This window comes from Mobula birostris, chromosome 1, assembly GCF_030028105.1.
Source record: "Mobula birostris isolate sMobBir1 chromosome 1, sMobBir1.hap1, whole genome shotgun sequence".
Taxonomy (NCBI): Eukaryota; Metazoa; Chordata; class Chondrichthyes; order Myliobatiformes; family Myliobatidae; genus Mobula; species Mobula birostris.
The window spans coordinates 233,301,888-233,328,336 of NC_092370.1; the positions used below are offsets into that span (position 1 = coordinate 233,301,888).

General features: G+C 43.9%; 1 protein-coding gene across 2 annotated transcripts in view; it reads left to right on the top strand.

Moving 5' to 3' along the window:
- Positions 1-26,449, top strand: part of LOC140205754 (isthmin-like) — a 52,034-nt gene that overhangs the window by 14,773 nt on the left and 10,812 nt on the right. The window contains exons 2-4 of one of the 2 annotated variants that reach the window (XM_072273359.1): positions 1,157-1,408; positions 13,063-13,378; positions 22,960-23,100. In XM_072273359.1, the coding sequence (XP_072129460.1) occupies positions 1,157-1,408; positions 13,063-13,378; positions 22,960-23,100 (709 nt within the window). The remainder of the gene's footprint in view (positions 1-1,156; positions 1,409-13,062; positions 13,379-22,959; positions 23,101-26,449) is intronic. The other variant, XM_072273368.1, reaches the window with a different exon arrangement.

Here is a 26,449-nt window from a genome sequence, read left to right on the forward strand (position 1 = left end):
CAGTGCATGATATAAAAAATGTTGTAAGTTACATTTAAAATAATCACCTAATTATAGGAAGTATGTAGAAGCTTTAAAGAGGGTGCAGGTGAGATTTACCAAGATGCTGCCTGGATTAGAGAGTGTGTCTTTTGAGGACAGGTTGAACGAGCAAGGACTTTTCTGTTTGGAACAAAGGAGAATGAGAGGTGACTTGACAGAGGTGTAAAGATAGGAGGCATAGACTGTGTGGATAGACAGTAGTGTTATCTAAGACGTGCGCTTGGGTGCGCGCACACATCTCTTGCTACTAGCACACAAAGGAATTTGAACTGTGAACAAAAGGTCGTCAACCTCTACCTCATTGGCATGTTAAGTATATTTCACGATCGTACACAATCACATTTCCTTTTCCGGTTTCTGATGCAGACGGTGTTGACAATGTGGAGTTTGTGATAATTTGACTGAAGATTTTAGAACTGGCATATTTATACTGTTTTTATTGAAGAAATTATTGATTCACTATGTTGAATTCCAAAGAAGCCAAGGGCGTGAAGCACAAAAGAACTGCTGGTTCATTTAAAACGGAATGGCTTGTTATCCTTAGAGCAGCTTCAGGTTTACTTCCACTTAAAAAATTCAGTGAGTACACATTGTTGTCACTGGGCAAAAAATTACATAGCACATGATTTTTGCGCACACCAGTGATTACAAGTTAGAAGGAATATTGATAAGCAGAGACCTATCAATGGCAAAAATGGCCAATACCAGGGGGCATAGTAGGGTGATTGGACAAAAGTAAATGGAGGGATATCAGAGGTGGGTTTTTTACACAGAGAGTGGTGGTACAGGGAGATACATTAGAGACATTTAAGAAACTCTTAGATAGGCACATGGATGATAGAAAAATGAAGAGCTGTGTAGGAGGGAAGGGTTAGAGTAGGTTAAACGTTCTGTAGTGGAGGACCTGTTCTGTAATGTTCTATGCTGCAGTAGTGCAAAGATGGAATAATGAGATGCTGTTAGTGGGTTGATGGACCATTCGGTAATCTGATGGCGGCAGGCGGGAGGGGCGGGGATGGGGGAAGAAGCTGTCCTTCCATAAGATCACTCGGTATTGTTTCTCGAGTGCTGCCTGTGACTCCTGCTCCTGATGACTCTCTCCCTTCCTTGCAAGGTGAAAAGCCATTCGATTTCAAGGCTGGCCCGGGATCCGGAGGAGACGGCCGAGGATAACAAGCTGAAGACCTGGAAGGCTAACAACCAAGCCCGTCACAAGCGGCGATGGTCACCCCCAGGACCACCGGACACCCCGGCACAAACAAAATACGGGTCTGGCCTGGAGGAGACCAACCCTTTTGTCCTGGACCTGAAGAACTTCCCTGACCTAACCAATGCGGATATCAACGCACAGAATCCCAACATTCAGGTGAGAGGGAGAGATTTATTATTTATATATCTGTCCTCTGACAGGAGAACTTGGTCACAGGAGGAGGCTCCTCAACCTCATTCCATCATACATTTCCATATAGAGTCATATAAAGTAATACAGTGTGGAAACAGGCCATTCAGTCCATCTGGTTCATGCTGACCACAGCATCCCTGATAGACCCACTTGCCTGGGTTCAGCCCAAACCCTTCCCTTCCCTCGACCCATTCCAATACCTCAACTACTTCTTCTGGTAGTTCATTCCGGGCATCCAACAGCCTCTGTGCAAAGAAGTTACCTCTTGGGTCTGTTTTAAAATTTTTACCTCTTTTCTTATATATACTGTTATGTAACCGGCAACAATGAATATCAATCAAGACAGGTTATATAAAAACAACCAAACATTTGTTAAACACGGATAAACAATCAAAAAAACAAACGAAAACCTTAACCGGAAGTTAACCGCTATGCAGCCATTCAACAAATCGTCACTCGGCACTGGTTCTTAAAGCATTAAATGTGAAAACAGTTCTTAAAGCGGTAAAGTCAGATATAGTTCTTAAAATGGTAAATTCGTAAGTCCAACAGATTTATACGCTCAACTGGGAGAGACTTCTCTGGAGAAGGATTTCTTCATAGATGCGACTTTCCTGCTGGTTCTGTCCAAAGGATTCACAATGCAGGAAATAAACAGTTTAAAACAACTGACCTTAAATTCTAGAGAGCAAATCTTGCATGAACTCTTTGCTCTTCTGGCAAGAGTTATCTTCCATGCAGGTCACTACTCCTTCAATGAAGACTCAATAAGGTCGATCCTTTGTTAAACTGCCGAACGATACCAACTCCTCTCAATCCTTCGGGTTCTGTACTTCGATAAAGTCTTCACTCTCCCTTCTACTGCTGGAATAGGGTAAATCAGCACATCTAGCAAAAATTGCCAATTCAGCACTATTGTACCTTGCAACAGAATGTAACAACCGTTTTAAAAATGAAGTTGCATCATAAAAACAAATACACAACAGAAACGGAGATACAGTACATTCTAGCTGGAAATCTAAAAACTAAAAACTAACTGCGTCATCTGGGTCTTCCCTTATATACCCGCGCTGCACGTCATCACGTGACCTCACATCGGCGGGAAAATTACATCAGGTGACCTCCAAAAGACCATTACATCATTCTCCCAAAAAAAACCCAGAGACCTCCTTGTAACAATACATACCCTTTGCCCAACCCTGGGGAAAAGGCTGTGACCATCCACCTTATTTTATAAATTTCTATGAGGTCATCCTGGACAACACTGTCCCATGGGTTGAAGGACAATTCCATTCCCAACCAATATTCCCTACAATTGATTCTTCCCACATTCCCAACAGCTCCCCCCTCCCCAGACTGTACCACTCACTTACAGAGTTGCAGTAGCTTACAGCAGCCATCAAACCAATCAACCTACACGTCTTTGGGACATGGGAAGAAACTGGAGCACCTGGGAGGAGACCAGTGTGGTCACAGGGAAAACGTGTAAACTCCACATAGACAGCACTCTAAATCAGGATTAAATGAGGTAGCAGCTCCAGCAACAGTGCAGCCCACTCACTCCATTTTCCCCTCAAATTTGTAGCCTCCCCATCACTTTTCACCTTCTAAAACAAAAAAAGCAGCCCCTGGTCCCCAAACAAAACCTTGTTTTCAATGAAAACCTAAAATCTTGCAGGTGCTAGTAATCTGAAATAAAAATACGAGCAGCATAAAAAAACGGTGGAGAATTCAGCGGGTCAGGCAGCATCTACGAAGGGGAATAAACTGTCAACGTTTCGGGACAAAACGTTCCCTCAGAATTACTGGCCATTCACCTCATTGATGGGACCCACCTGAGTACAAAATTGCTGACGTAATTATACTACCCTTAAAATATTGCCACGCTGTAGGAAGGATGTGGTTGTACTGGAGAGAATGTAGGGGAGATTAAAAAAGCACTGATAGAAGTTCTGATGAGAGATCCCGACCTAAAACCTTATTGGAATTGGTTTATTATTATCACGTGTACTGAGATACGGTGAAAAGCTTGTCATACAGACCAACTGGTTATACAGTGCATTGAGCTAGAACATGGGAAAACAACAACAGAATACAGAATAAAGTGTTACATTTACAGGGAGTGCAGTGCAGGGAAACTATACATGCAAGATCATAATGAAATATAAAAATAGAGCTGGAGACACTCAGTGGGTCAGGCAGAATCTGTGGAAGGAGAATGAGATTCAGGCTTATTATCACTGTCAAATGTCGTGAAATTTGTTGTTTTGTTGCAGCAGTACAGTGTTAAACATAAAGCACTACTATAAGTTACAATTAGAAATATATTTTAAAAAATAAATAGCGCAAAACTGCCAACAAGAAAAGTAAGTACATGGTGACGTATACATACTTTGATATTAAAGTTACTTTGAACTTTGAAAAAGAGAGCTAGTGTTCACGGGTTCATGGAACATTCAGAAATTGGATAGCAGAGGGAAAAAGCTGTTCCTAAGACACTGCGTTTGGGTTTTCAGGATCATGTACTCTTTGTCGGAACACTTTGCTTATTTCCCAGTACCCAGTCTCCCTCCCATGCCCAGCAGCATCCCCTCTGATTCCTGTTCCATTAACCGACACTGAGGGTCATTTAGGGCTATTTGCAGCGGTCAGTTACCCTGCCAGCACATCTTTGGGATTCCGGAGGAAACCAGTGCACCCTGCAACACATTAGGTCAGGATCGAACCCAGGTCCCTGGAGTGGTGGGGCAGTACGAGGGATGATTGATATGTTTGTCGCCTAAGGTAGAAGGAGATGAGTTATTAACTTCAAACTTTCTGCATACTCACTCAAAGAGTTGAACTGCATGTGCATGTAACAAGAGCTGTATAACTCATCTCCTTCTATCGTAGGCCGTGAACTTATCAATCACCCCTGCTGTGGACTGCTTTCTGGAGGTCCAAGACACCGACTTCTACAAAGAAGGGATCGGTATGCTCCACGACCGCTGGACTAAGTGTGTAAATGCAGGAGGGGACTATGTTCAAAAATAAATGTTTTCTAAAATTGACTCCTTCTACTTTAGGCCACGAACTTATCAATCACCCCTCATAGTACTACCTGCTACACTACTCTCTCCAATCAAGAATAGAGTTCACCTTAAACAGAAGAGATTCTGCAGATGCTGGAAATCCAAAGCAACACACACAGAACACTGGAGAAACTCAGCTGGTCAGGCAGCCTCTATGGAAATGAGTAGATAGTCGATGTTTTGGGCTGAGAGTCTTTAGGACTGAGAAGGAAGGAGAGATGTCAGAATAAAAAGGTTGGGGGAGGAGAAAGAGGCTAGCTGGAAGGTGATAGGGGAAGCCAGGTGGGTGGGAAAGGTCAAGGGCTGGATAAGTAGGAATCCAATAGATGAGGAGAGTAGACCATAGGAGAAAGAGAAGGAGAAGGGGACCCAGGAGGAACTAACCAACAGGTGAGAGGAGGTAAAAGGTCAGAGTGGGGAATAGAGGAATGGGGAGGGGGAAATTTGTTAACCAGAAGGAGAAATCGATATTCACGCCATCAGGTTGGAGGCTACCCAGATGGAATATATGGTATTACTCCTCCACCCTGAGCGTGGCCTCATTTTGGCACAAAAGGAGGCCATGGAAACCATGGAGACATTTATTAAGGTCCTGATGAATCTCAAGGTTGTATATGGTGACATACATGTACTTCGATAATATGGTAACATACATGTACTTTGACTGTGAACTTTAGAACTTCAATGAAGGGCAGTCGCCCAAAACATTGACTGTTTATTCCTCTCCATTGATGCTGCCTGACCTGCTGAGTTCCTCCAGCAGTTTGTGTAATGTTCACCTTTACATCTTGTTTGGTTCACTGGCCAAACAGCATTTTGGAATGCTTCTCTCTACTTAAAGCACAATGTAGATGTTAGTGCTTGTTACTGACAATGAAGAGAACCCTTGTCAGAATGAGTTAAAGTACACTGCAGAGTAGCCTAATAAAATCTTTTACATTGCATCCATAGACAATTCCTCAAAAATCTGTACATGAATCTCGAAGTACTGGTCAGATTGTGGTTTACATCTAATTCCTAGACTGTTAACTTGTTACGAGAAAAAATCTGCAGAGGAATGCTGAAGACTGTGTTTTAAATTATACCTACAATACTGTGCAAAAGTCCTAGGCATGTATACATAGCTAGGATACATAAGACTTTTACACAGTACCGTATTTGTCAGCAAGGAGTGGAGAGCGAGTTTGTAAGTCTGGCGGGAGCAAAGGATGTTGGGAATGGTGAGGGTGGACTGTCGCAGTAGGGGTGTAGGACGGGTGTCAGAGAAAGAGTGCCAGGAGCAGGGGGTGGCGCAGGTGCAGACACACCCAGACACACCCAGCCCTGAGACACCAAATAATCAGTTTATTCATCATTACAGAATGTCTCTCTGGTATTTCCTGCTCCCTCCCCTTTCTCTTCCCCTTTTCCCATCCATGATTCCCCTCTCCCTGTCCCCTTCCCCATTCTCAGTCCACAACAGAGTCCCATATCAGAATCAGTTTTATCATCACTCATATATGTCATGAATTTTTTTTTTGCAGCAGTAGTACAGTGCAATACGTAAAATTACTACAGTACTGCGTAAAAGCTCGGGTGTCTAAGACTTTTGCACAGAATGTTAACTCCTAGACTGTTAATTTGTTATGGGAAATTTTAGTTCTCTTTTACACACTTTGAAAACAGCAGCTTTGAAGTTTCAAGAGCTATTGAGATTAACTCAGGTTTAATTTTAACCTGGTTCCAGTAAATTCCGAGTACAATATACAGTAAAATCTTCTGCCCTCCATGTCTCTCTGAGTCTGTCACACGCTGCTCATTCTCTGCTTTTTTAATCTAAAATTTTAAACAAATATGCCATCCCATTCTATCATTTAAAATATTTTGAAAGTTCTTTAGTGTTGGTTTCCCAGTTCCTCTCGGGTTTTGGTCCCACAGCTGGACAGCCAGTATCCATTTCCAGTGTCTGTGTTGTACAGGTTGGCCTGACCTGTGTAACCCCATCACCGTTTAAAGCTTCAGGCAGTGAAGTGTCTCCTTACCAGTGCCTGAGGTGAAAGCTCAAACCTTGGACAGAAAGGCTCATTAAACGCTTCACCGGCGCGGTGGCAGAGAGGAAGCTGCTGTAGCTGCTACTTCACTGACCAGTTCAAAACAATTCTCACAGCTTGAGGCTGAAGGTTTTGAGCAGTTCAGTAGAGGCATGATCTGGACTGATAAGAGAGTGGGCTAATCTGCTGTTTTCAGAGCTAAACTGATAACCTTTGACCTGTTGACCCCCAGCCTGATAACCTTGTGATCCCCCAACAGCCCGCTGATTCATGTCCCTCTACATTCTGTATGCTGCCCTGGGGATCTGAAACATTATCCACCGCAAGTCAGTGTTATGGAATCTACATTGTTCGCCAAACACAGAAAACGAACAGGCCCTTCAGCTTATGATGCCAGTGCCAACCGTGAGATCGGTCTAAGCAGCACAAAGGCTTGCATGAGATCTCAATCCTTCCATTCCCTGCCTGTTCATGTGTCTGTCTAAATAGCTTTTAAACCTCACTGTCATATCTGCTTTCATCACTTGCCTTCCAGGTGTCTACTTCTCTCCATGTAAAAATCTTGCCTCATCAATCTCCTTTAAACTTCCCCTCTCTCATCCTCTTCCTGAACCTGGTGGTGTGGGACCAAAGGCTTCTGTACCTCCTGCCTGATGGTAGGAGCATAAAGAGAGCATGGTCTGTATGGTGGTTCTCTGGATGTGCCCTAACCAAAGTTTTGTATAGCTACAACTTGGACTTTGCCACTCAATGCCCCAACTGATGAAGGCTGGCATGCTGCACACCTTTTTAACCACCCTAACTGTGCCAATTTCAGGGAGCAATGGATTAAACCCCGAGATCCCTCTGTACCTCAGGTAAGGGCTCTACCATTTACTGTATACTCCCCTCTTACCTCCCAAAATGCAGCACCTCGCTCTCCAGATTAAATGCCATCTATCACTTCTCTGCCCAGATTTCCAAGTGGCCTACATCCGTGCTGAATCCTTTGGTAACCTTTCTCTCTATCCAGAGCTCCGCCAATTTTTGTATCATCGCAGCTGATAATGGGCATTACGTCGCTGTCCACCAATGCCATTAAGGACCCCCATCATTCAGAACATGCCCTCCTCATTGCCACCATCAAGAAGGATGTGCAGGGGTCTGAAGACAGACACTCAGCGTTTTAGGAACAGCTTTTTTCCCTCCACTTTCAGATTACTCCCTCACTATCTTTCCCCCCTCTTATTTCATTTAATCTATATGTATCAAACTGTAATTTATAGCGTTTTTATTGAATATTGCACTGTAGTGTTGCTGCAAAACAACAGACTTCATGACACATGCCGGTGATATTAAACCTGATTCTGATTCCGATTCTGTCTGTTCAGCATCTTGAATGTACTCTACACTCGGCAGGCCTTGCCGGTTTTGGGAATACACTGGATTTCCGATCTGTTCTGAGCTGCGACACAATGTCTAGGCTCACATCAATAGCAATGACTAGGGTTCCAAAGACCTCCAACTTTCTTGTTAGTCTTATCTGGGGATGATGTCTACACGATTGGCCAAGGTACCACCTTTGTGTTGTTTTTCCACAGCCTGCCCCGACAGCTCGACATACCCTTTTCTGACTCGCGTCCCTCTGCACTGGGGAGGCATGGTCAGCGGAGCAGTTAGCGTAACATTATTACTGGGTTCAATTCCCACCACTGCCTGTGGGGAATTTGTATGTTCTCCCCGTGACCACCTGGGTTTCCTCTGGGTGTTCTGGTTTCCAAAGATGTACAAGTTAGTGGGTTAGTAGGTCACGCGGGTGTAACTGGGCGATCCTGGAAAGCCCTGCTACCATGCTGTATCCCTAAATAAATAAATGAATACCTGCTCCTAATTGCCCTGTGCCACCTTTACTCGTCCCAGATGGCCTTCGCCAAGTTTTACTGATGCACCAGAGAACTTACCCCATCTAGATGTATCACAGTTTGGCCTGGCAACTGCTCCACCCCTGACCTCAAGAAACTGCAGCCCGGTTCATCACACAAGCCAGCCTCTCTTCCAATGGCGTACGCCTACACCTCCCTCTGTCCCAGCAAAGCACCCACTATAAGAGCCCCTGGTATTAGGGTATACTAGCAGGAATAGAAAATTGGCTGACAGGCAAGAGGAAAAGAGTAAGAATGAAGGGGGCCCTTTTCTGGTTGGTTGCCGGTGACTAGTGGTGTTTCGCATGGATTGGAGTTGGGACCACTTCCCTTCATGTTGAATGTCAATGATTTGGATGACGGAATTGATGGCTCTGTGGCCAGGTTTGCAGACGATATGAAGATGGGGGAGGGTCAGGTAGTGTTCAGGAAGCAGAGAGTCTGCAGAAGGACGTAGGCAGATGAGGAGAACGGAAATAGAAATGGCAGATGGAATATAGCGTAGGGAAGTGTATGGTCATGCACTTCGGTAGAAGGAATAAAGACGTAAACTATTTTCTAAACAAGAAGTAAATTTAAAAATCAGAGATGCAAAGGGACTTGTTCAGGATTCCCGAAAGGTTAACTTGCAAGATGAGTCAGTGGAAAGGAAGGCAAGTGCAATGTTAGCGTTCATTTCGAGAGGACTAAAATATAAAGCGAGGATGTGATGCTGAGGCTTTATAAGGCATTAGGAAGACCACACTTGGGAGTATTGTGAGCAGATCTGGGCCCCTTATCTAAGGAAAGGTGTGCTGGCATTGGAAAGGATCCAGAGAAGGTTCAAAAGAATGATAGTAGGAGTGAAGCAATTAACATAAAAGCATTTGATGGTTCTGGGCCTATATTTAGTGCAGTTTAGAAGAATGAGGGGTATTTCATTGAAATCTACGGAATATTGAAAGGCCTAGATAGAGTGGATGTGGAGAGGACCTTTCCTATGGTGGCGGAATTGAGGACCAGAGGGCACAGCCTCAGAATAGAGGGCTGTCCATTTAGAACAGAGATGAGGAAGTATTTCATTTGCCAGATGTTAGTGAATCTGTGGAATCCATTGCCTTTGACGGCTATGGAGGCCAAGTCAATGGGTCTGTTAAAGTGGAGGTTGATAGTTTCTTGATTAGTCAGGACATCAAAGGTTACAGGGAGAATGGGGTTGAGAGGGATAATAAGTCAGCCATGCTAGGATGGCAGAACACACTTGATGGGCTGAATGGCCTAATTCTGCTTCTGTGTCTTGTGGTCTTATAGTCAAAGACCCCGCTCACCCTAGTCTTTCTTTACCCCCTCAAGTCTGGCAGACAATGCAGAAGCCTAAGAACAGGTACCACCAGGCTCAAGGACAGCTTACAACACGCTGTTATCAAACTCTTGAACACATCTCTCATACGCTGGTGAATCTCTGATATCTCATTCTCTCTTGTTGTGGCCTTTGCACCATGTTGTCTACCTGCACTGTATTTTCTCTGTAACTGTAACACAAGATTTTCCATTCTGTCTTTTTTTCCACTTTTTACTACCTTGATGTAATCCTGTAAGGAAATGGCTCATCTGAAATGTATGCAAGCAAGAACCTTCCCCACTGTAAGTGACAATAATGCACCAATTACCAATTCTTCAGAGGTAACCACAGTACTGTGGGTCCTCACTCACATACCAGACTGAGTGAGGATGACAGACTTCCCTCAGGATACTTTTTACAAGAATGCTGTGGTTTCCTGGCCATCATTGCTCAGACATTTCGTTTTTAACTTCCTCAGGGATTTGGTATCAGGTCATAAGAGAGTCCTGACCTCTGGGTTGCTGGTCGAATTCATGCTGCTGCCTCACAAGTCCAGCTGCCAGGTTTAATCCCGCTCTTGTGTGCAGAGTGGAGTCCGCACGTTCTCCCTGGGGCTGTGTGAAGTCTGCATGCTCCCCCTGTAACCATGTGGGTTTCCCAGGGTTCTCCATTACCCCTCCCCCCACCCCCGCAACCCCTACAGGGTGTTAATGGGTTGAGTGCCTATCAAAACTATCCTTTGTGTAGGGATGTGGCAAAGGTAGTGGTTAGCGCCAGCGATCACCTATCGGGTTCGATTCCCGACACTGCCCATAAGAAATTTGTATGTTCTCCCTGTGACTGCATGGGTTTCCTCAGGCTGCTCCAGTTTCCTCTCGGTTTTCACTACCGCCAGTCATGCAAGTCCATGGTGGAGACTCCGGAATACTGTCACATTCAAATGTAGAAGGATTCTTCATTGCTGTTTCCATAACAATTTTGTTTTACCAGTCAGGATTGTTGGTCCTGAGCTGATCTCCTGAACCTGGAGGACCGGTGGACCACTCTTAGTCTGGCCTCTACCCTTTGACCTGTTTGGCATGGGTCAAAGCATGAGACCCTGACTCCAGCCAACATAGCTCTCTGGGTCATTGAGGCACGCAAGCCTCCAAATCCTACGACAAGGTTGTGGTCCTCTTGGAGGGTGACAAATAAAATTAAGCTCGAAAAGATCTTTTAATCTCTGCAAGATACAAGGAAGGAAGAAAAATAGAATTGAGATAAAGGGGGCTGCTGAGAACCAGCATGGACTCAATGGCCTGAATGGCCTCCCCCCAGTTATAGTAACAATATCACTGCACCGCCCAGTATAAAATAGATCTGAGTGGGTTAATAAATAAAACTAAAACCAGACAAACGCTGAACCGAAGTCCCGGGTCCCAGGACTCTGACAGAGTGAACAAGTACATTGGAGGCAACTACTACAGAATGTGCAGTGGACGGGAGATGAACCTGGAGCACTGTGTGACATTCTGGTAAATACACCTGCCACAGAGTTGGAGATGCAGAGAGGTGCCAGAGGTGACTCAATGCAGGATAAGAGGTTGAATAAAATCTTGGAAGGTCAGTCTTGAAGGCAGTTACTGGCAGGATTCTTAGCAGTGTGAAGGAATAGAGGGATCTCAGTGTCCACATCCATAGATCCCTGAAAGTTGCCGCACAAGTTGATAGGCTGGTTAAGAAAGCATAATATGTTTCGGCCTTCATTATTCAGAGGATTGAGTTCAAGAGCTGCAATTTAATGTTGCAGCTCTTTAAAACTCTGGTGAGACCACACTTGGAGTGTTGTGTTCAGTTTTGGTCACCTCATTATAGGAAGGAGCTGGAAGCTTCAGAGAGCATGCAGAGGAGATTTACCAAGATGTTGCCTGGATTAGAGATCATGTCTTATGAGAATAGGTTGAGTGAGCTAAGGGTTTTTTCTTTGGACAGGAGGATGAGAGGGGACTTGAGAGAGACACAGATGGAGTGGACAACCAGAAATCTTTTCCCAGGGTGGAAATGACTAATACAAGAGGGCATAATTTTGAGGTAATTGGAGGAAAGTACAAGGGGGATGTCAGAGCTAGATTTTTACACAGAGTGGTGGTGTGTGGAATGCACTATCAGATGGTAAAGGCAGACACATTAGGGACATTTAAGAGACTCTTAAGATAGGCAAATGGATGATAGAAAAATGGACGGTTCTGTGAGCGGAAAGGGTTAGATTGAACTTTGAGCAGGTTAAAAGGGCAGCACTACAGTGTGGGCCAAGGGACCTGTATTGTGCTGTACTGCTCTATGTTCTAAATTGATCATTCTCACTAGAGATTGGGAGAATGAGCAGTGACTGAGTCACACGAGATCCTGATGGGGAAGAGGAGGTATATACTATTGGATTGCTTCCTTTGGTTGGAAAGTTTAGAACGTGGGGCCACATATAAGAATAGAAGGCCAGCCATAGTGGACAGGAGTGAGGAGAACATTCTTTATGCAGGGGGCTGTGATATTTTGAGGTTCACTATCCAAGGAGGAGATGGATGCCCAGTCATGGAATGGGCTGAGGTTGAATGGTTTTCAAAGCAAGGATTATCTGGGAAAGTGAGCTAGGCATAAGATAGGTCATGAATGGCCTAATTCTGCCCCAATGTCTTATGATATAATGGATCTTACAGGGTGGATGGAATAGCACTGAAGCATTGCCTGAAGCATTGCTTTTGTTCCTTGTTAAATCAGCCACGATCGAATGCTGGAGCAGACTTGATAGCTCCACTGTCTGATGGTCTTGTGAGCCAATGGCTTCAGGAGGGTTGTGTGAGAGGGGAGAGAACCACTACTGAGAAATAGAAAGATACATAGAAGTTCCAAGGAAGGTTCCTGGACGAATGAAGTTAAAATCTGACTTGGCAAGCAGCAAAACTGAACGCGACAGCTGTTAATAACTTGAATGTCAATAAACCCAATGAGCAGATGGCCAATCATAAAATAAAGTCAACAGAATTCTAAAGGATTGAGAGATATCCAGTCTCACTGAGAGAGGCAATGTATTTTCCTGGAGGTGAAACAAATGTGTAAAAGATATTTAAAAAGTTCCTGGATAGGAGAAGTTGAGAGGGATATGGGTCAAATGCTCCAGCAGACAACATGGTTGGTGTGGATAGGTTGGGCCAATGGGCCTGCTGAATTCTATCACTTTAAAATAAGTTGGGGTTTTAACACAAAAAAAAAAGATTATAATTATTGGGAGCAAATGGTATTTATCTTCTGTGTTCGATAGGTAACCATCGAGGTGGTAGATGACCCCCAGGCAGAAATCGAGATGGATCTGCTAAAGGGGAACCGGAATGACTGGTCCATCTCCTCGGCTGAATGGCTGTCTCACAAGGACATCTTCTGGCCCTTGTTTTGGGAGTATCCGGACTCGTCTGAGATGGGAAGCTTGGACTCGGCCAACGGGATGGACGGTGATGAAGAGGAGGATTATGCAGTGGAGTACGAGGGGGAGGATACATTCCTCAGCACGTTGGATGGAGTTTGGGATAGGAACTGGCCAATACACAAGAGCTGGTCCTCCAAGGAGAAGTTTAACTACGGTGAGTTGAGTAATTCTGGGCTTCATTCTTTCACCTGATGGGGCCTCACTGCACAAATCATATTCGGGTCCAATCAAAGAAACGGAAGGTTCATTTACCTCCTCCAACGTCAGTAGGATTGTGGTCATTTAAACTGTGCACAAAAGGTTGTCACCCTCTGCCTCATTGGCATGTTAAGTATATTTCATGCTTGCACTCAATCACATTTCCTTTTCCAGTTTGTGACGCCGACAGTGTTGACAACGTGGAGTTTGCGATGATTTATCTGCAGATTTTAGAACTGGCTTACCTATGCTATTTTTATTGAAGAAATTATTCAGTGTGCACATGTTGTCACTGGGCAAAAAATTGCACGGCACAAGATTTTTACGCACACCAGTCATTACAAATTAGAGGGAACATTTCAAATGAGACAGGGTAACTTATTCTCAGGAGGGTCAGTTTTACCCGAACCCATCTGACTCAGGTATGGATTCATTCTGAATTCCATTACCACTTCTGGATTAGTCAGGATGAAGTGATCCTGATTCAGGCTGACCTACTGGTGTGAGCTCTGTGGGTGCACTTGTAAGGTGTTTCAGCAGCTAGCCATGTTCTGCGCAGAGCCACAAGCAGGTATCCAAACTTCACAATTCCAATCTGCACTGACCAACAAAGTCTCTTGTGTTTCTAATTGCCGGAACTCAAGAACCTGAGTTAAAGAGAAAGGCTGAATAGGTTAGGATTTTATTCCCTGGAGCGGAGGAGAGATTTGACAGAGGTATATAAAATAAAGATAGCGTAAAAGCAAGCCAGCTTTTTTCAGTTTGGTGAGATTAGAATTAGAGGTCAAAGTTCAAAGTAAATTTTATTATCAAAGTACATATATGTCACCATATACAACCTTGAGAATCATTTTCTTGTGGGCATGCTCAATAAATTTATAGAATAATAACTGTAATACAAAAATTAAAATAAATAAGCAATGAATATCAAGAACATGACGTAAAGTGTCCTTGAAAGTGACTCCATAGGTTGTGGGAACATTTCAGTGACGGGGCAAGTGAAGTTGAGTGAAGTCTATCACCTTTAGTTCAAGAGCCCGATGGTTGAAGCTGTTAACTGTTCCTAAACCTGGTGGTGGTAGTCACAGGTTAAGGGTGAAAGGTGAAATATTTAAGGGAAACACGAGAGGGAACTTCTTCACTCAGAGGGTGGTGAGAGTGTGGAATGAGCTGCCAATGGTGCTGGTGAATACAGGTGGGATTGCCACATTAAAGAGAGATTTGGGTAAGTACATGGATAGGTGGCATATGGAGGCCTCTGGTTCAGGTGCAGGTCAATGGGTCTAGGCAGACTAACAGATTGATATGGACTAGATGGGCTGAAGGGCCTGTTTCTGTGCTGTAGTTCTCCATGATTATGAGTTTAGTTCCATAGCAGTGATAATGTGCTTTGCAATGATCTGAAGTCATGAAGGTGCTATATAAATGCAACTCCTCTCTTTCCCACCCTAAACACACAGAGGAAGTCATTCACTGATAAAGTCATGTCAATATCTACATCGAAGAGCTCAACAATGGCACAGCACAGACTGTGTGTAGGAGGTGGCTAGATACAAGGATTCATCTTGAGAGACTCTTAACTGGAAATTAATCATCAGGCCCCAATGGTAATTGGTTTATTTTAACCACATGTACTAACATACAGTGAAAAACTTCGTTTTCCATGCCACTCAGACAAGGGCAGTATGGTACCATAGCGGTTAGCATAACTCTATTACAGTGCCAACGCTCCAAGTTCCATTTCCGCTACTGCCTGTAAGAAGTTTGTACGTTCTCCCCGTGACTGATGGGTTTCCTCCAGGTGATCTGGTTTCCTCCCACATACCAAACATGTACGGTTAATACGGTAGGGTTAGTAGGTGAATTGGTCGCAGGGGTGTAATTGGGCAGTGCAGGCATGTCGGGCTAGAAGGGCTGTTACCGTGCCATGTCACTAGATAAAAAACCAAAATAGAATAAGGATCTTCCATCCATAAGTACAAGAGAGAAAAAACAACAGGAAGCACATTATGGTGTTCACCTACAGTGGAAGTGCAGAGCAGTTGACAAATAAGGTGTTCAGTCCATGATGGCATAGAGTGTGAGATCAAAACTTCAGTTTTAGATTCAAAATTGTTTAATGTCATTTCCAGTGCACAATGGTAAAGGAGAACAAAACAATTGTTACTCTGGATCCGATGCAGCACAAAAAAAAACACTGATTAAAAAAGGCTCTAAACATTAACCAGGAAATTATAGACCAATGAGTCTGACATCAGTTGCGGGTAAGTTTTTGGAAGGTATTCTAAGGAACCAGATATGTAAGTGTTTGGATAGACATGGATCGATTAAAGATAGTCAGCATGGCTTCCTGCCTGGTAGGTCACATCTAACCAGTCTTGTAGAGTTTTTCGATCAAGTTTACCGGGAAAGTGGACGAGAGCAAGGCAGTAGATGTTGTCTTCATGGACTTTAGCAAAGCATTTGACAAAGTCCTGCATGGGAGGCTGGTCAAAAAGGTTCAGTTGATCAGCATTCAAGATGAGGCAGTAAATTGGATTAGACATTGGCTTTGTGGGAGAGGGTTGCCTCTCTGATTGGAGGCCAGTGCTGTAGGGATCGGTATTGGGTCCTTTGTTGTTTGTTATCTATATCAATGATCTGGATGATAATGCTGTAAACTGGATCAGCAAATTTGTGAATGACTCCAAAGTTTGGGGTGTAGTGGACTGCAAGAAGGCTATCATGGCTTACAGAGAGATCTGGACCAGCTGGAAAAATTGGCTAAAAAATGGCAGAAGGAGTTTATGCAGACAGGTGTGAAGTTTTTGCACTTCGGTAGAACCAACCAGGGTAGGCCTTACACTGTGAACGGTAGGGCAGTGAGGAGTCTGGTAGAACAAAGAGGTCTGGGAATACAGGTTTATCATTCACTGAGAGTGGTGTCACAGGTAGATAGCGTTGTTAAGAAAGCTTTTGGTACATTGGCCTTCATAAATCAATGTATTGAGTACAGGAGTTGGGATGTTGAAGTTGTATAAGACATTGATGAGACGTGATTTGGAGTATTGTGTGCAGTTTTGGTCACCTACCTACAGGAATCAGAATCAGGTTTATTATCACCGGCATGAGATGTGAAATTTGTTAACTTAGCAGCAGCAGCTCAATGCAATACATAATCTAGCAGATAAAAAAATAATAATAAATAAAATTTAAAAATTAATAAACAAGTAAATCAATTACGTATATTGAATAGATTAAAAACACGCAAAAACAGAAATACTGTATATTAAAAAAAAGTGAGGCAGTGTCCAAAGGTTCAATGTCTATTTAGAAATCGGATGGCAGAGGGGAAGAAGCTGTTCCTGAATCGATGACTGTGTGCCTTCAGGCTCCTGTATCTCCTACCTGATGGTAACAGTGAGAAAAGGGCATGCCCTGGGTCCTGGAGGTCTTTAATAATGGATGCTGCCTTTCTGAGACATCACTCCCTAAAGATGTCCTGGGTACTTTGTAGGCTAGTGCCCAAGATGGAGCTGACTAGATTTGCAACCCTCTGCAGCTTCTTTCAGTCCTGTGCAGTAGCCCCTCCACACCAGACAGTGATGCAGCCTGTCAGAATGCTCTCCACAGTACAATTATAGAAGTTTTTGAGTGTGTTTGTTGACATGCCAAATCGCTTCAAACTCCTAATAAAGTATAGCCGCTGTCTTGCCTTCTTTATAACTACATTGATATGTTGGGACCAGGTTAGATCCTCAGAGACCTTGACACCAAGGAACTTGAAGCTGCTCATTCTCTCCACTTCTGATCCCTCTGAGGATTGGTATGTGTTCTTTTGTCTTACTCTTCCTGAAGTCCATCCTGAAGACAGATGTATACAAGGTTGAAAGAGTTCAGAGAAAATTTACAAAGATGTTGCTGGGTCTGAAGGACCTGAGTTATAAGGAAAGATTGAATAGGTTAGGACTTTATTCCGTTAGAACATAGAAGATTATGAAGAGATTTGATAGAGGTATACAAAATTATAAAGTGTATAGATAGGCTTTTTCCACTGAGGTTGGGTGGGACTACAATCAGAGGTCATGTGTTAAGGGCGAAAGGTGAAAAGTTTAAGGGGACCATGAGGGGAAACTTCTTCACTCAGAGAGTCATGAGAGCGTGGAATGAGCTGCCAGCACAAATGGTCCATGTGAGCTTGATTTCAGTGTTTAAGAGAAGTTTGGATAGGTACATGGATAGTAGGGATAGGGAGGGCTATGATCCCACTGCAGGTCAAGAGTAGGCAGTTTAAATGGTTTTAGCATGGACTAGATGGGCTGAAGGGCCTGTTTCTGTGCAGTATGACTCTGTGACTCTAATACAGGGTTATGACCCGAAATCCCTTTCCTTCCACAGATGATGCCTGACTCGCTGAGTTCCTCCAGCAATTTGTTTATTTTTTGATCCAGTTGGCCTGGGAATTTGCTCAGAGTGGGGATAAATGTTCTGGTCAGCCACAGGGGTGGCAGGGAGAACGATGTGATTAAAGCTCCAGCAATACCCAACCAGGACTGTAGACTCCAGGGTAGAGTATCACAGACTGGCCTGGAACTGCTCAATGGTAAAGCCACTTTGCCCAATGACTCAGAGCTTCTGAGGGGGAGGTTTGACTTTGATCACAGACACCGAGTATCTACCGTCCACCGGTTGTCTTCATTCAGCAACTTTGGCACATTAAAAGCTGATGTCCAGGTGAAGAGAGCAAGCAGCAGCTGAAACTCTGCGTGTATTTAGCACCAAGTAATCCAAATCAAATCTCTCCCGAGGAAGGTTTGCATTCCCTAGGGTTCTAAGCTTACCTCCTCATCGACAGGCCCCAGTGATTGATGAGTCTCCTGGGTTAATGGAGTCCTCTGGCACCGGTGTTCCTGACCATCAATGGTCGGACCTGCGTCTGTATAGTTTGCTGGCCTAGATCTTACTCTGAGATAACTGGGAACAGATTCTTTGTCTTTTCACTGTTCTCAGCAATTTCTGATTGTTATTGTGTCAATTATTTCCTATTCGCATTGCACACATTCCGAGTTTGGCACATTCAATTGTAATTATCGCTGGATCCTGCCAGCTGGTGCTGATATTGGACTGAAGTTGTTTGGGGCTGTAAGCAAAGCTGAATAAAGAAAGAATCATTTCACCTTCATTTCTCAACCTTGTTTTGCGAACTGCATTTCCAGTTAATCATGTGAACAATCTCATATCAATCAATCTCTCAATTGCTTTGGTCAGTTCAAGGTTCAAAGTAAATTTATAATCGAAATATGTAGATCTGTCAGCCTGAGACTCATTTTCTTGCAGGTATTCACAGTAGAACAAGAAAATACAGTAGAATTAATGGAAAAACTGCACACAGAGACAGATAAACAACCAATGTGCAAAAGAAGACAAACTGCATATATATAAAAAAAAAAGTAATAATTATTAATAGGGCACCATGGTAGTGTAGCAGTTAGTGTGACTACTACAGCTCAGCATCGAAATTCAGAGTTCAATTCCGACATCGTCTGTGAGGAGATTGTTCCTCCCTGTTGGGTCAAAAGGGCCTGATATGGGCTGAATCTCTAGATAAAGTAAATAAAATACTGAGACTATGAGTAGTACAGACCCTGAAAGTGAGTCTATAAGTTGTGTTCGGTGTTGAAGTGAGAGAAGTTATCCATGCTGGTTCGGGAGCCTGATGGTTGAAGGGCGTTAACTGTTCTGAACCTGATGGTATGAGACCTAAAGCTCCTGTACCTCCTCATCGACGGCAGCATTGAGAGCAGGACATGGCTTTGGTGGTGGGGGTCTTGGTGACGGATGCTGCTGTCTTGTGGCAATGCTCTTTGTAAATATGCTCATTGATGGAGAGGGCTTTTTCTGTGATGGATGGTCCCGTGATGACAGGTCCTGATTATTGATAGTATTCATTAATATTATCAGTGAGTGTCATAAAATCACTAAGATTCCTTAAAGAAAAGATTATTTGAATAGCTGAAGAGTCTCAGCCTGAACCGTTGACAGTTTATTCCCCTACATGACCGCTCCCTACTTCCAGCATTTTGTGTGTGTTGCTTAAGGAGCACCAAGCAGTCATCAGCCCAAACTAATTCACAGAAGTTTTTCAAAAAACATTCAACTCCCATACAGAGAGGCGGAATCCTGCAGGTGCTGGGAATCTGCATCAATGCTTACAAAATGCAGGAGTTAATCAGCGGGTCAGGCAGCATCTATCGAAGGAAATGAATGGTCAACGGTTCGGGGCGAGATACTTCACTAACACTCTTAAATGATAGTAACACAGACATACAAATGCACACACATACGTGCACAGGCACATAAACGCACAAACACATGTACAGACACGTACGTACATGAGCAAACATACATAGACTAGATGCACATCAAAACATACACAATGCTGCAGGAACTCAGCAGGACAGGCAGCACCTATGGTGGGGAATAAACAGTTGACGTTTCAGGCCAAGACCCTCCATTAGGACTGGAAAGGAAGGGGAAAGAAGCCAGAATAGGGAGAGGAAGGGGAAGGAGTACAAGCTGGCAGGTGATGGGTGAGACAAGGTAGGTGGGTGGGAGAGGGAGGGATGAAATGAGAAGCTGGGAGATGATAGGTGACGGGGTAAAGAATTGTAGAAGAAGCAATCTGATAGGAAAGGACAGTGGACCATGGGAGAAAGGGAAGGAGGAGAGGAACCAGAGAGAGGTGAGGGGAAGAGAAGGGAAGAGGTATAAATGCACATACACAGGCTCGCTCACACACATACATGCACACGCACGTGTGTGCCACTTACATTTCTGCAGCAGACCTTGAGGTTAATTAACTCTCACTTCAAATAACTTGGTGGAACGTCTCAACAAGCTAATGATATGGGGACTGTCAGTGACGTGCAGGTGTTAGTGTTTACTGAGCACAGAAACCATTCGCTGGCCTGCTCTACGAAGCTTGTTTATTAGCCTAGTGAGTAAACCAGATGTGGAGAAATTCCAGATCTACTTGGTGACAGAAACTTGTATCAGAAAACTAGGCAGCCAAACATGAAGTTTTTTGTGAACGTGGTAAACAAGCCCAGATACAGTCCGAATGTACCTCCTCAGACACCATGCATCGTGTAGTCGGGGGGATTAGCCCCAGGAATGCATTCTCTTGCTGCAGTAATGCTGGGATCCTCTAAAGCCTAGTCATTATGTTACTGTGCTTTGTTGTGTACGGGTCAGGTCAATCAGGGTGTTTGTTCTTGGAAAATGTGGATTACAATGTGCTGGCAGTTTCAGGTTGAAGATTAGAAATGGCATAATCTGTCTGAATATTGTAGTGTGACTCCCACGTGTGTTTAATGTGCTGACTGCAATATACCAACATCTTGAATATACTGAAAGAGGTAATCGAAGAGATTGTGAGACATTAGTAATGATCATTTCAAGAATCACTAGATTTTGGAATGGTTCTGGACAATTGGAAAATTGCAAATTCTTTATGAACTCTTTAAGAAGGGAGGGAGGTAGAAGAAAGGAAGCTATAGGCCAGCTAGCCTGACATCAGTGGTTAGGAAGATGTTGGAGTCTATTATTCAGGATGGGGTTTCGGGATACTTGGATACACCTGATGAAATAGACCAAAGTCAGCATGGTGTCCTTGCCTGACAAATCTATTAGAATCCTCTGAGAAATAACAGGTAGGATGGACAAAGGAGAGTCAATGGATGTTGTTTACTTGGATTTTCAAAAGGCCTTTGACAAGGTGCCACACATGAGGCTGCTTAACAAGATAAGAGCCCATGGTATGACAGGAAAGTTACTGGCATGGATAGAAGATTGGCTGGAGGCAAAGAGTGGAAATAAAGGATGTCTTATCTGCTTGGCAAGTGGTAACTAGTAGTACCCCATAGTGGTCAGTATTGGGACCTGCTTCTTTTCGAGTTATATGTCAATGATTTACAGTACTGTGCAAAACTGTCAGGCACATATATGTCGCTAGGGTACCTAAGACTTTTGCACAGTACTGTACTAATTTTATGTATTGCACTGTACTGCTGCTGTAAAAACAAAACAAATAATAAACCTGATTCTGATAGGGGTCTCTGCTGTGGACAGAGAGTGAGAAGGGGGCAGGAAGAGGGGAATCAAGGTTGGGAAAAGGGGAAGGGAGAGCGAAGGGAGTGGTAAGCACCAGAGAGACATTCTGTAATGATCAATAAACCAATTATTTGGAATCAAATTACCTTGCCTGGTGTCTCGGGGCAGGGCTCGTCTACACCAAGCCCCTGCCCCTGGCACTCCTTCTCTGCTTCCTGTCCCACACCCTTCCCACAGCGCTCCACCCTCCTCATTCCCAACATCTCTTGCTCTCACCAGATTTACAAATTCACTCTCCAATCCACGTTGACAAATACAGAACTGTGCAAAAGTCTTGGGCACCCTAGCTATATATATGTGTGCCTAAGACATTTGCACAGTTCTGTAGATGATGGAATTGATGGTCTTATGGCCAAGTTTGCAGATGATACAAAGATAGTGGAGGGACAGGTAGGTTGAGGAAGTAAAGTCTACGCAAGGACTTCGACATATCAGGAGAATGGACAACGAAGTGGCAGATGGAATATAGTGTTGGGAAGTGTATGATCATGCATTTTGGTAGAAGGAATAAAGGCGTTATCTATTTTCTAAACAGGGAGAAAATTCCAAAATCAAAGGTGGTAAGGAAGGTAATACAATTTTAGCATTCATTTTGAGGACTAGAATAATAAAAGCAAGGATGTAATACTGAGGCTTTACAAGGCATTTCTCAAACATCACTTGGAGTATTGTGAGCAGTTTTGGGCCCCTTATCTAAGAAATGGTATGCTGGCATTGGTGAGGATCCAGAGGAAGTTCATGTGAATGATTCCAGGAATGAAAAGGTTAATATCTGTGGAGGCTCTAGGCCTGTAGTCACTGGAGTTTAGAAGGATGACAGCAGTTCTCCTTGAAACCTATTGAATATTGAAAGGCCTATATAGAGTGGACCTGGAGGGGATGTTTCCTATCTTGGGGGGATCCAGGACCAGTGGACACACCCTTAGAATACAAGGACGTCCCTTTAGAAAAGAGATGAGAGGAATTTCTTTAGCACGAAGGTGGTAGAATTATGCCCCCTCATATTTGCCATTTCCACCCTGGGAAAAATTCTCTGGCTAACTATTCCATCTCTGTCTCTTATTATCTTACACAGCTCTATCGTCAGCTCTCTTCCTCCTTCATCCAAAGAGAGAATCCCTAGCTCACTCAACCTATCCAGGCACCATCCTGGTAAATCTCCTCTCCACCTTTTTTAAAGCTTCCGCATCCTTCCTACAACGGGACGACCAAAACTGAACACGATAAAGGATTCTGAATTGTTTCCAGCCCGAGCACCTTACTGGGTATGAGCAGGTGTGACTGCGGCCTTGTCTGCAGCTGTATTTACCTGCAATGTCACTTGGCACACTGCCTGGGCTCCCCTGTGCCTGGGGCAACTCTGACGCGTTACCCTCTGCTTTACAGACTACAAGGACGATGAAGACTGGAGCGCCTGGTCCCCCTGCACGGTGACATGCGGCTCTGGCAACCAGAAGCGCACCAGGTCGTGCGGTTATGCCTGCACCGCCACCGAGTCACGGACCTGTGACCTGATGCGATGCCCGGGTGAGTGGGTGAGGGGTGTTCAGGGTAGATTCGACTGGGCAATGCGGGGAGGGAAGCCCCAAGACCTCGGTGTCGGGGTAACGGGCATTAGGGAGGTGTTCTCACCATGACAGTGATAGGAGCTGAGAGAGGAGGCCAGAACTCTCACCCCTCACATACAAGCTGAACACTTGGTATGTTGTGTTAGGGACCGAGAGCTGGAAAGAGGGATCAGGCTCAATAAGACTATTAATATATAGGAGTGGAATTAGGCCATTCAGCCCATCAAGTCTGCTCCACCATTCCATCATGACTGATATACTACCCCTCTCAACCTCATTCTTCTGCCTTCTCTCCATTACCTTTAATGCCCTGACTAATCAAGAACCTATCAAACTTTGCTTTAAATATGTCAAGTGACCTAGCCTCTGCAGCCGTCTGTGGCAATGAATCCCAGAGATTCACCACCGTCTGGCTAAAGAAATTCCTCCTCATCTCTGTGCCCTCTGATCCTAGGCTCTCCCAACACAGGAAGCATCCTCTCCACATCCACTCTATCGTGCACTTTCCACATTTGGTAGGTTTCAACGTGATTCTCCCCTCCCAATATTCTAAACTCCAGCGAGCACAGGCCCAGAGCCACCAAATGCTTCTCATACATTAATACTTCCATTCTCAGGATCATTCTCATGATGCTCTTCTGATCCCTTTCCCAATGTCAGCACATCGTTTCTTAGATAAGGGGCCAAAACTGCTCACAATGCTCCAAGTGTGGTCTGACCAATGCCTCATAAAACCTCAACATTATATCCTTGCTTTTATTTTCTAGCTCTCTCGAAATGAATGCTAACATTGCATTTGCCTTCCTTACCACCAACTCAACCTGCAAGTTAACCTTTAGGGAATCCTGCACAAGGACTCCCAAGTCTCTTTGCATCTTTGATTTCTGAATTCATTCCACATTTAGAAAGTAGTCTGCACCTTTATTCTTTCTACCAAAATGCATGATCATACACTTTCCCACACAATATTTTATGCTCTTTATTTGTTCAGCATGGTCACAATGTGCTGACTGGCCACAAATCTCTAAGGTTCTGTGATTAACACCCTCCAAGTAAAGATTTGGATGCCAGTCAACATATGAATGACAGATGTATTGACTTGTCTTCAAAAGCATTGAGCAACTCTTAACAGACATCTCATATTCAACAGAGAAATATTTTCCAATTCACTGCTTTGAAGTGTATCTTTCTGAACTCGAATCTTGCACATTCACACCATAGCAGGCCACTCAGCCCATTGTGTCTGTTCTAGTTGAAAAAGGTCCATCCAGCCTAATCCTGGCTTCCATCACTAAGTCAGAGTTCCTGGCTCTTTAAGTGCACATCAATGTAATTTCAAATACTGCAGTCACAAACATAGAAACAGGCCCAGTCTGTGGCAACCATAAAGCACCCATCTACCCCAAACCTACTTTATTCTCCCCAAATTACAACCAATTCCCTTCTCGTCTAGATTCTATACAGTCGGAGTGATTGACAGTGGCAAGTTAACCTACCACCTCATGAGAAGGGCTTTTGTTTCCACTGTCCTTTCAAGAAGCAGGTTCTCACCCTCTGAGGGAAAGAAGATCTTCTTTCATCTCTCCTCTAACCCTTCTACCAATTACTTTACAATTTAAAATCCATGCCCCCTGGTTTTTGAGCTCTCTGCTCCTTGTGTGTTGAAGACCCTTCCCATTTACTCCATCTAGACTCTTCGAACTAACTCTCCCCTTAGCTTCCTATTTTCCAAAGAAAAACATCCCCAGCTATCAATATTTCCTTATGGATACAATGTTCCAGTGTTGGCAACCTCCACATGGATTCCCTAACTAACTTTCCTGCCCTTATATTCAATGACTTGGCTTATGTGGAAGAAAATTGTGAACATAGAGTTAAAAAGGCTGTATGTTGCTAAAGCTTTGTGAGCTTGTGGACATCCTGTGTTTTCCCAATTAAGTTGCAAGTTTACGTAACTAAGATTCACACTTGAAGTCTGGTATCAAGCTGTATTTTAAGAATTCTTTGACAGCCTAGAAGAAAAAAGCGATCCTATATCCCTTTGAGGTGGTGTAGTAAAGTAGCGATTAGCGCAAATGCATTACAGTGCCAGTGATCACAGATCAGCGTTTGATTCCCGCTACAGTCTGTAAAGAAATTGTATGTTCTCCCATGACCATGTGAATTTTATCTGGGTGCTTCTGCCTCCTCCCATATTCCGAAGATGTACAATCACTATTAGTAATGCTATATTGGTGCCACTTACGCTTCTTCCAGCAAATCCTCAGACTTTGACGCAAAATGATGCATTTTTGTTTTGTACATGTAACAAGTAAAGCTGATCTGAATTCTGGAGGCCAAGTCACTGGGTATATTTAATGCGGAGGCTGATAGGCTTTTGATTAGGGCATCAAAGGTTACAGGGAGAAGGCAGGTAAAAGGATGGATAATAAATCAGTCTTGATGGAATGGTGGAGCAGACTTGATGGGTTGAATGGCCAATTCTGCTCCTGTGTCGTATGGTCTTTATCATCAATCTTTTCTTTTTTTAACCACTTTCTCTATCTATCCTGTTGCCTATAGTGGCCTGTGGATATCCACGCCAAAGTCTTTCTGTTTCTCCCATTTCGATTTATTCCACTGTCTCACTTCGGTTCCCAAAATCATTCCTTCACTCTTCTCTGGATTAATTTCTGATGGACACCTTTCATCATTGGGGTGCCACGGTGGTGTAGTGGTTAGCACAACACTTTGCAGTACAGGTGACCTGGGTTCAATTCCTGTCATTGTCTAAGTCAAAAATAAATCTTTGCCTCTTCCCCCCACCCCCCCATCAATTGTAAGGCCAATTTTTGTATGAACTGTGAACTCTGTACATTTAGGTCTTAAACATCCATCTATGTTACAAAACAAAGGAACTGGGTTCTGAACTCACAGCGTTCCACGGCCTTCCAGTCGCAAAAACACTGATAACTCACTCCCCTTTGCTTCCTGCCGTTGAGCACCCTTTACAGCCACGTAGTTTTTGGCAAGTTGTAATGCAGAACTTGGTTAGCTATATTATTAGTCACACACGCATCTAAGCGTGTCATTTTGTGTCAATGAGCAACACAGTCTGAATTGTTCTGGGAGCAGCCCGCAAGTGTCTTCATGCTTCCGGTACCAACACAGTATACTCACAACTCACTAACCCTAACCCATATGCCTTTGGGATGTGGGAGAAACTGGAACATGCAGTCACGGGGCGAACATACAAACTCCTTATAGGACAGCAAAGGAATCAAACACCCAATTGATGATTACTGGCACTGTAAAGCAACTGTGCTAAC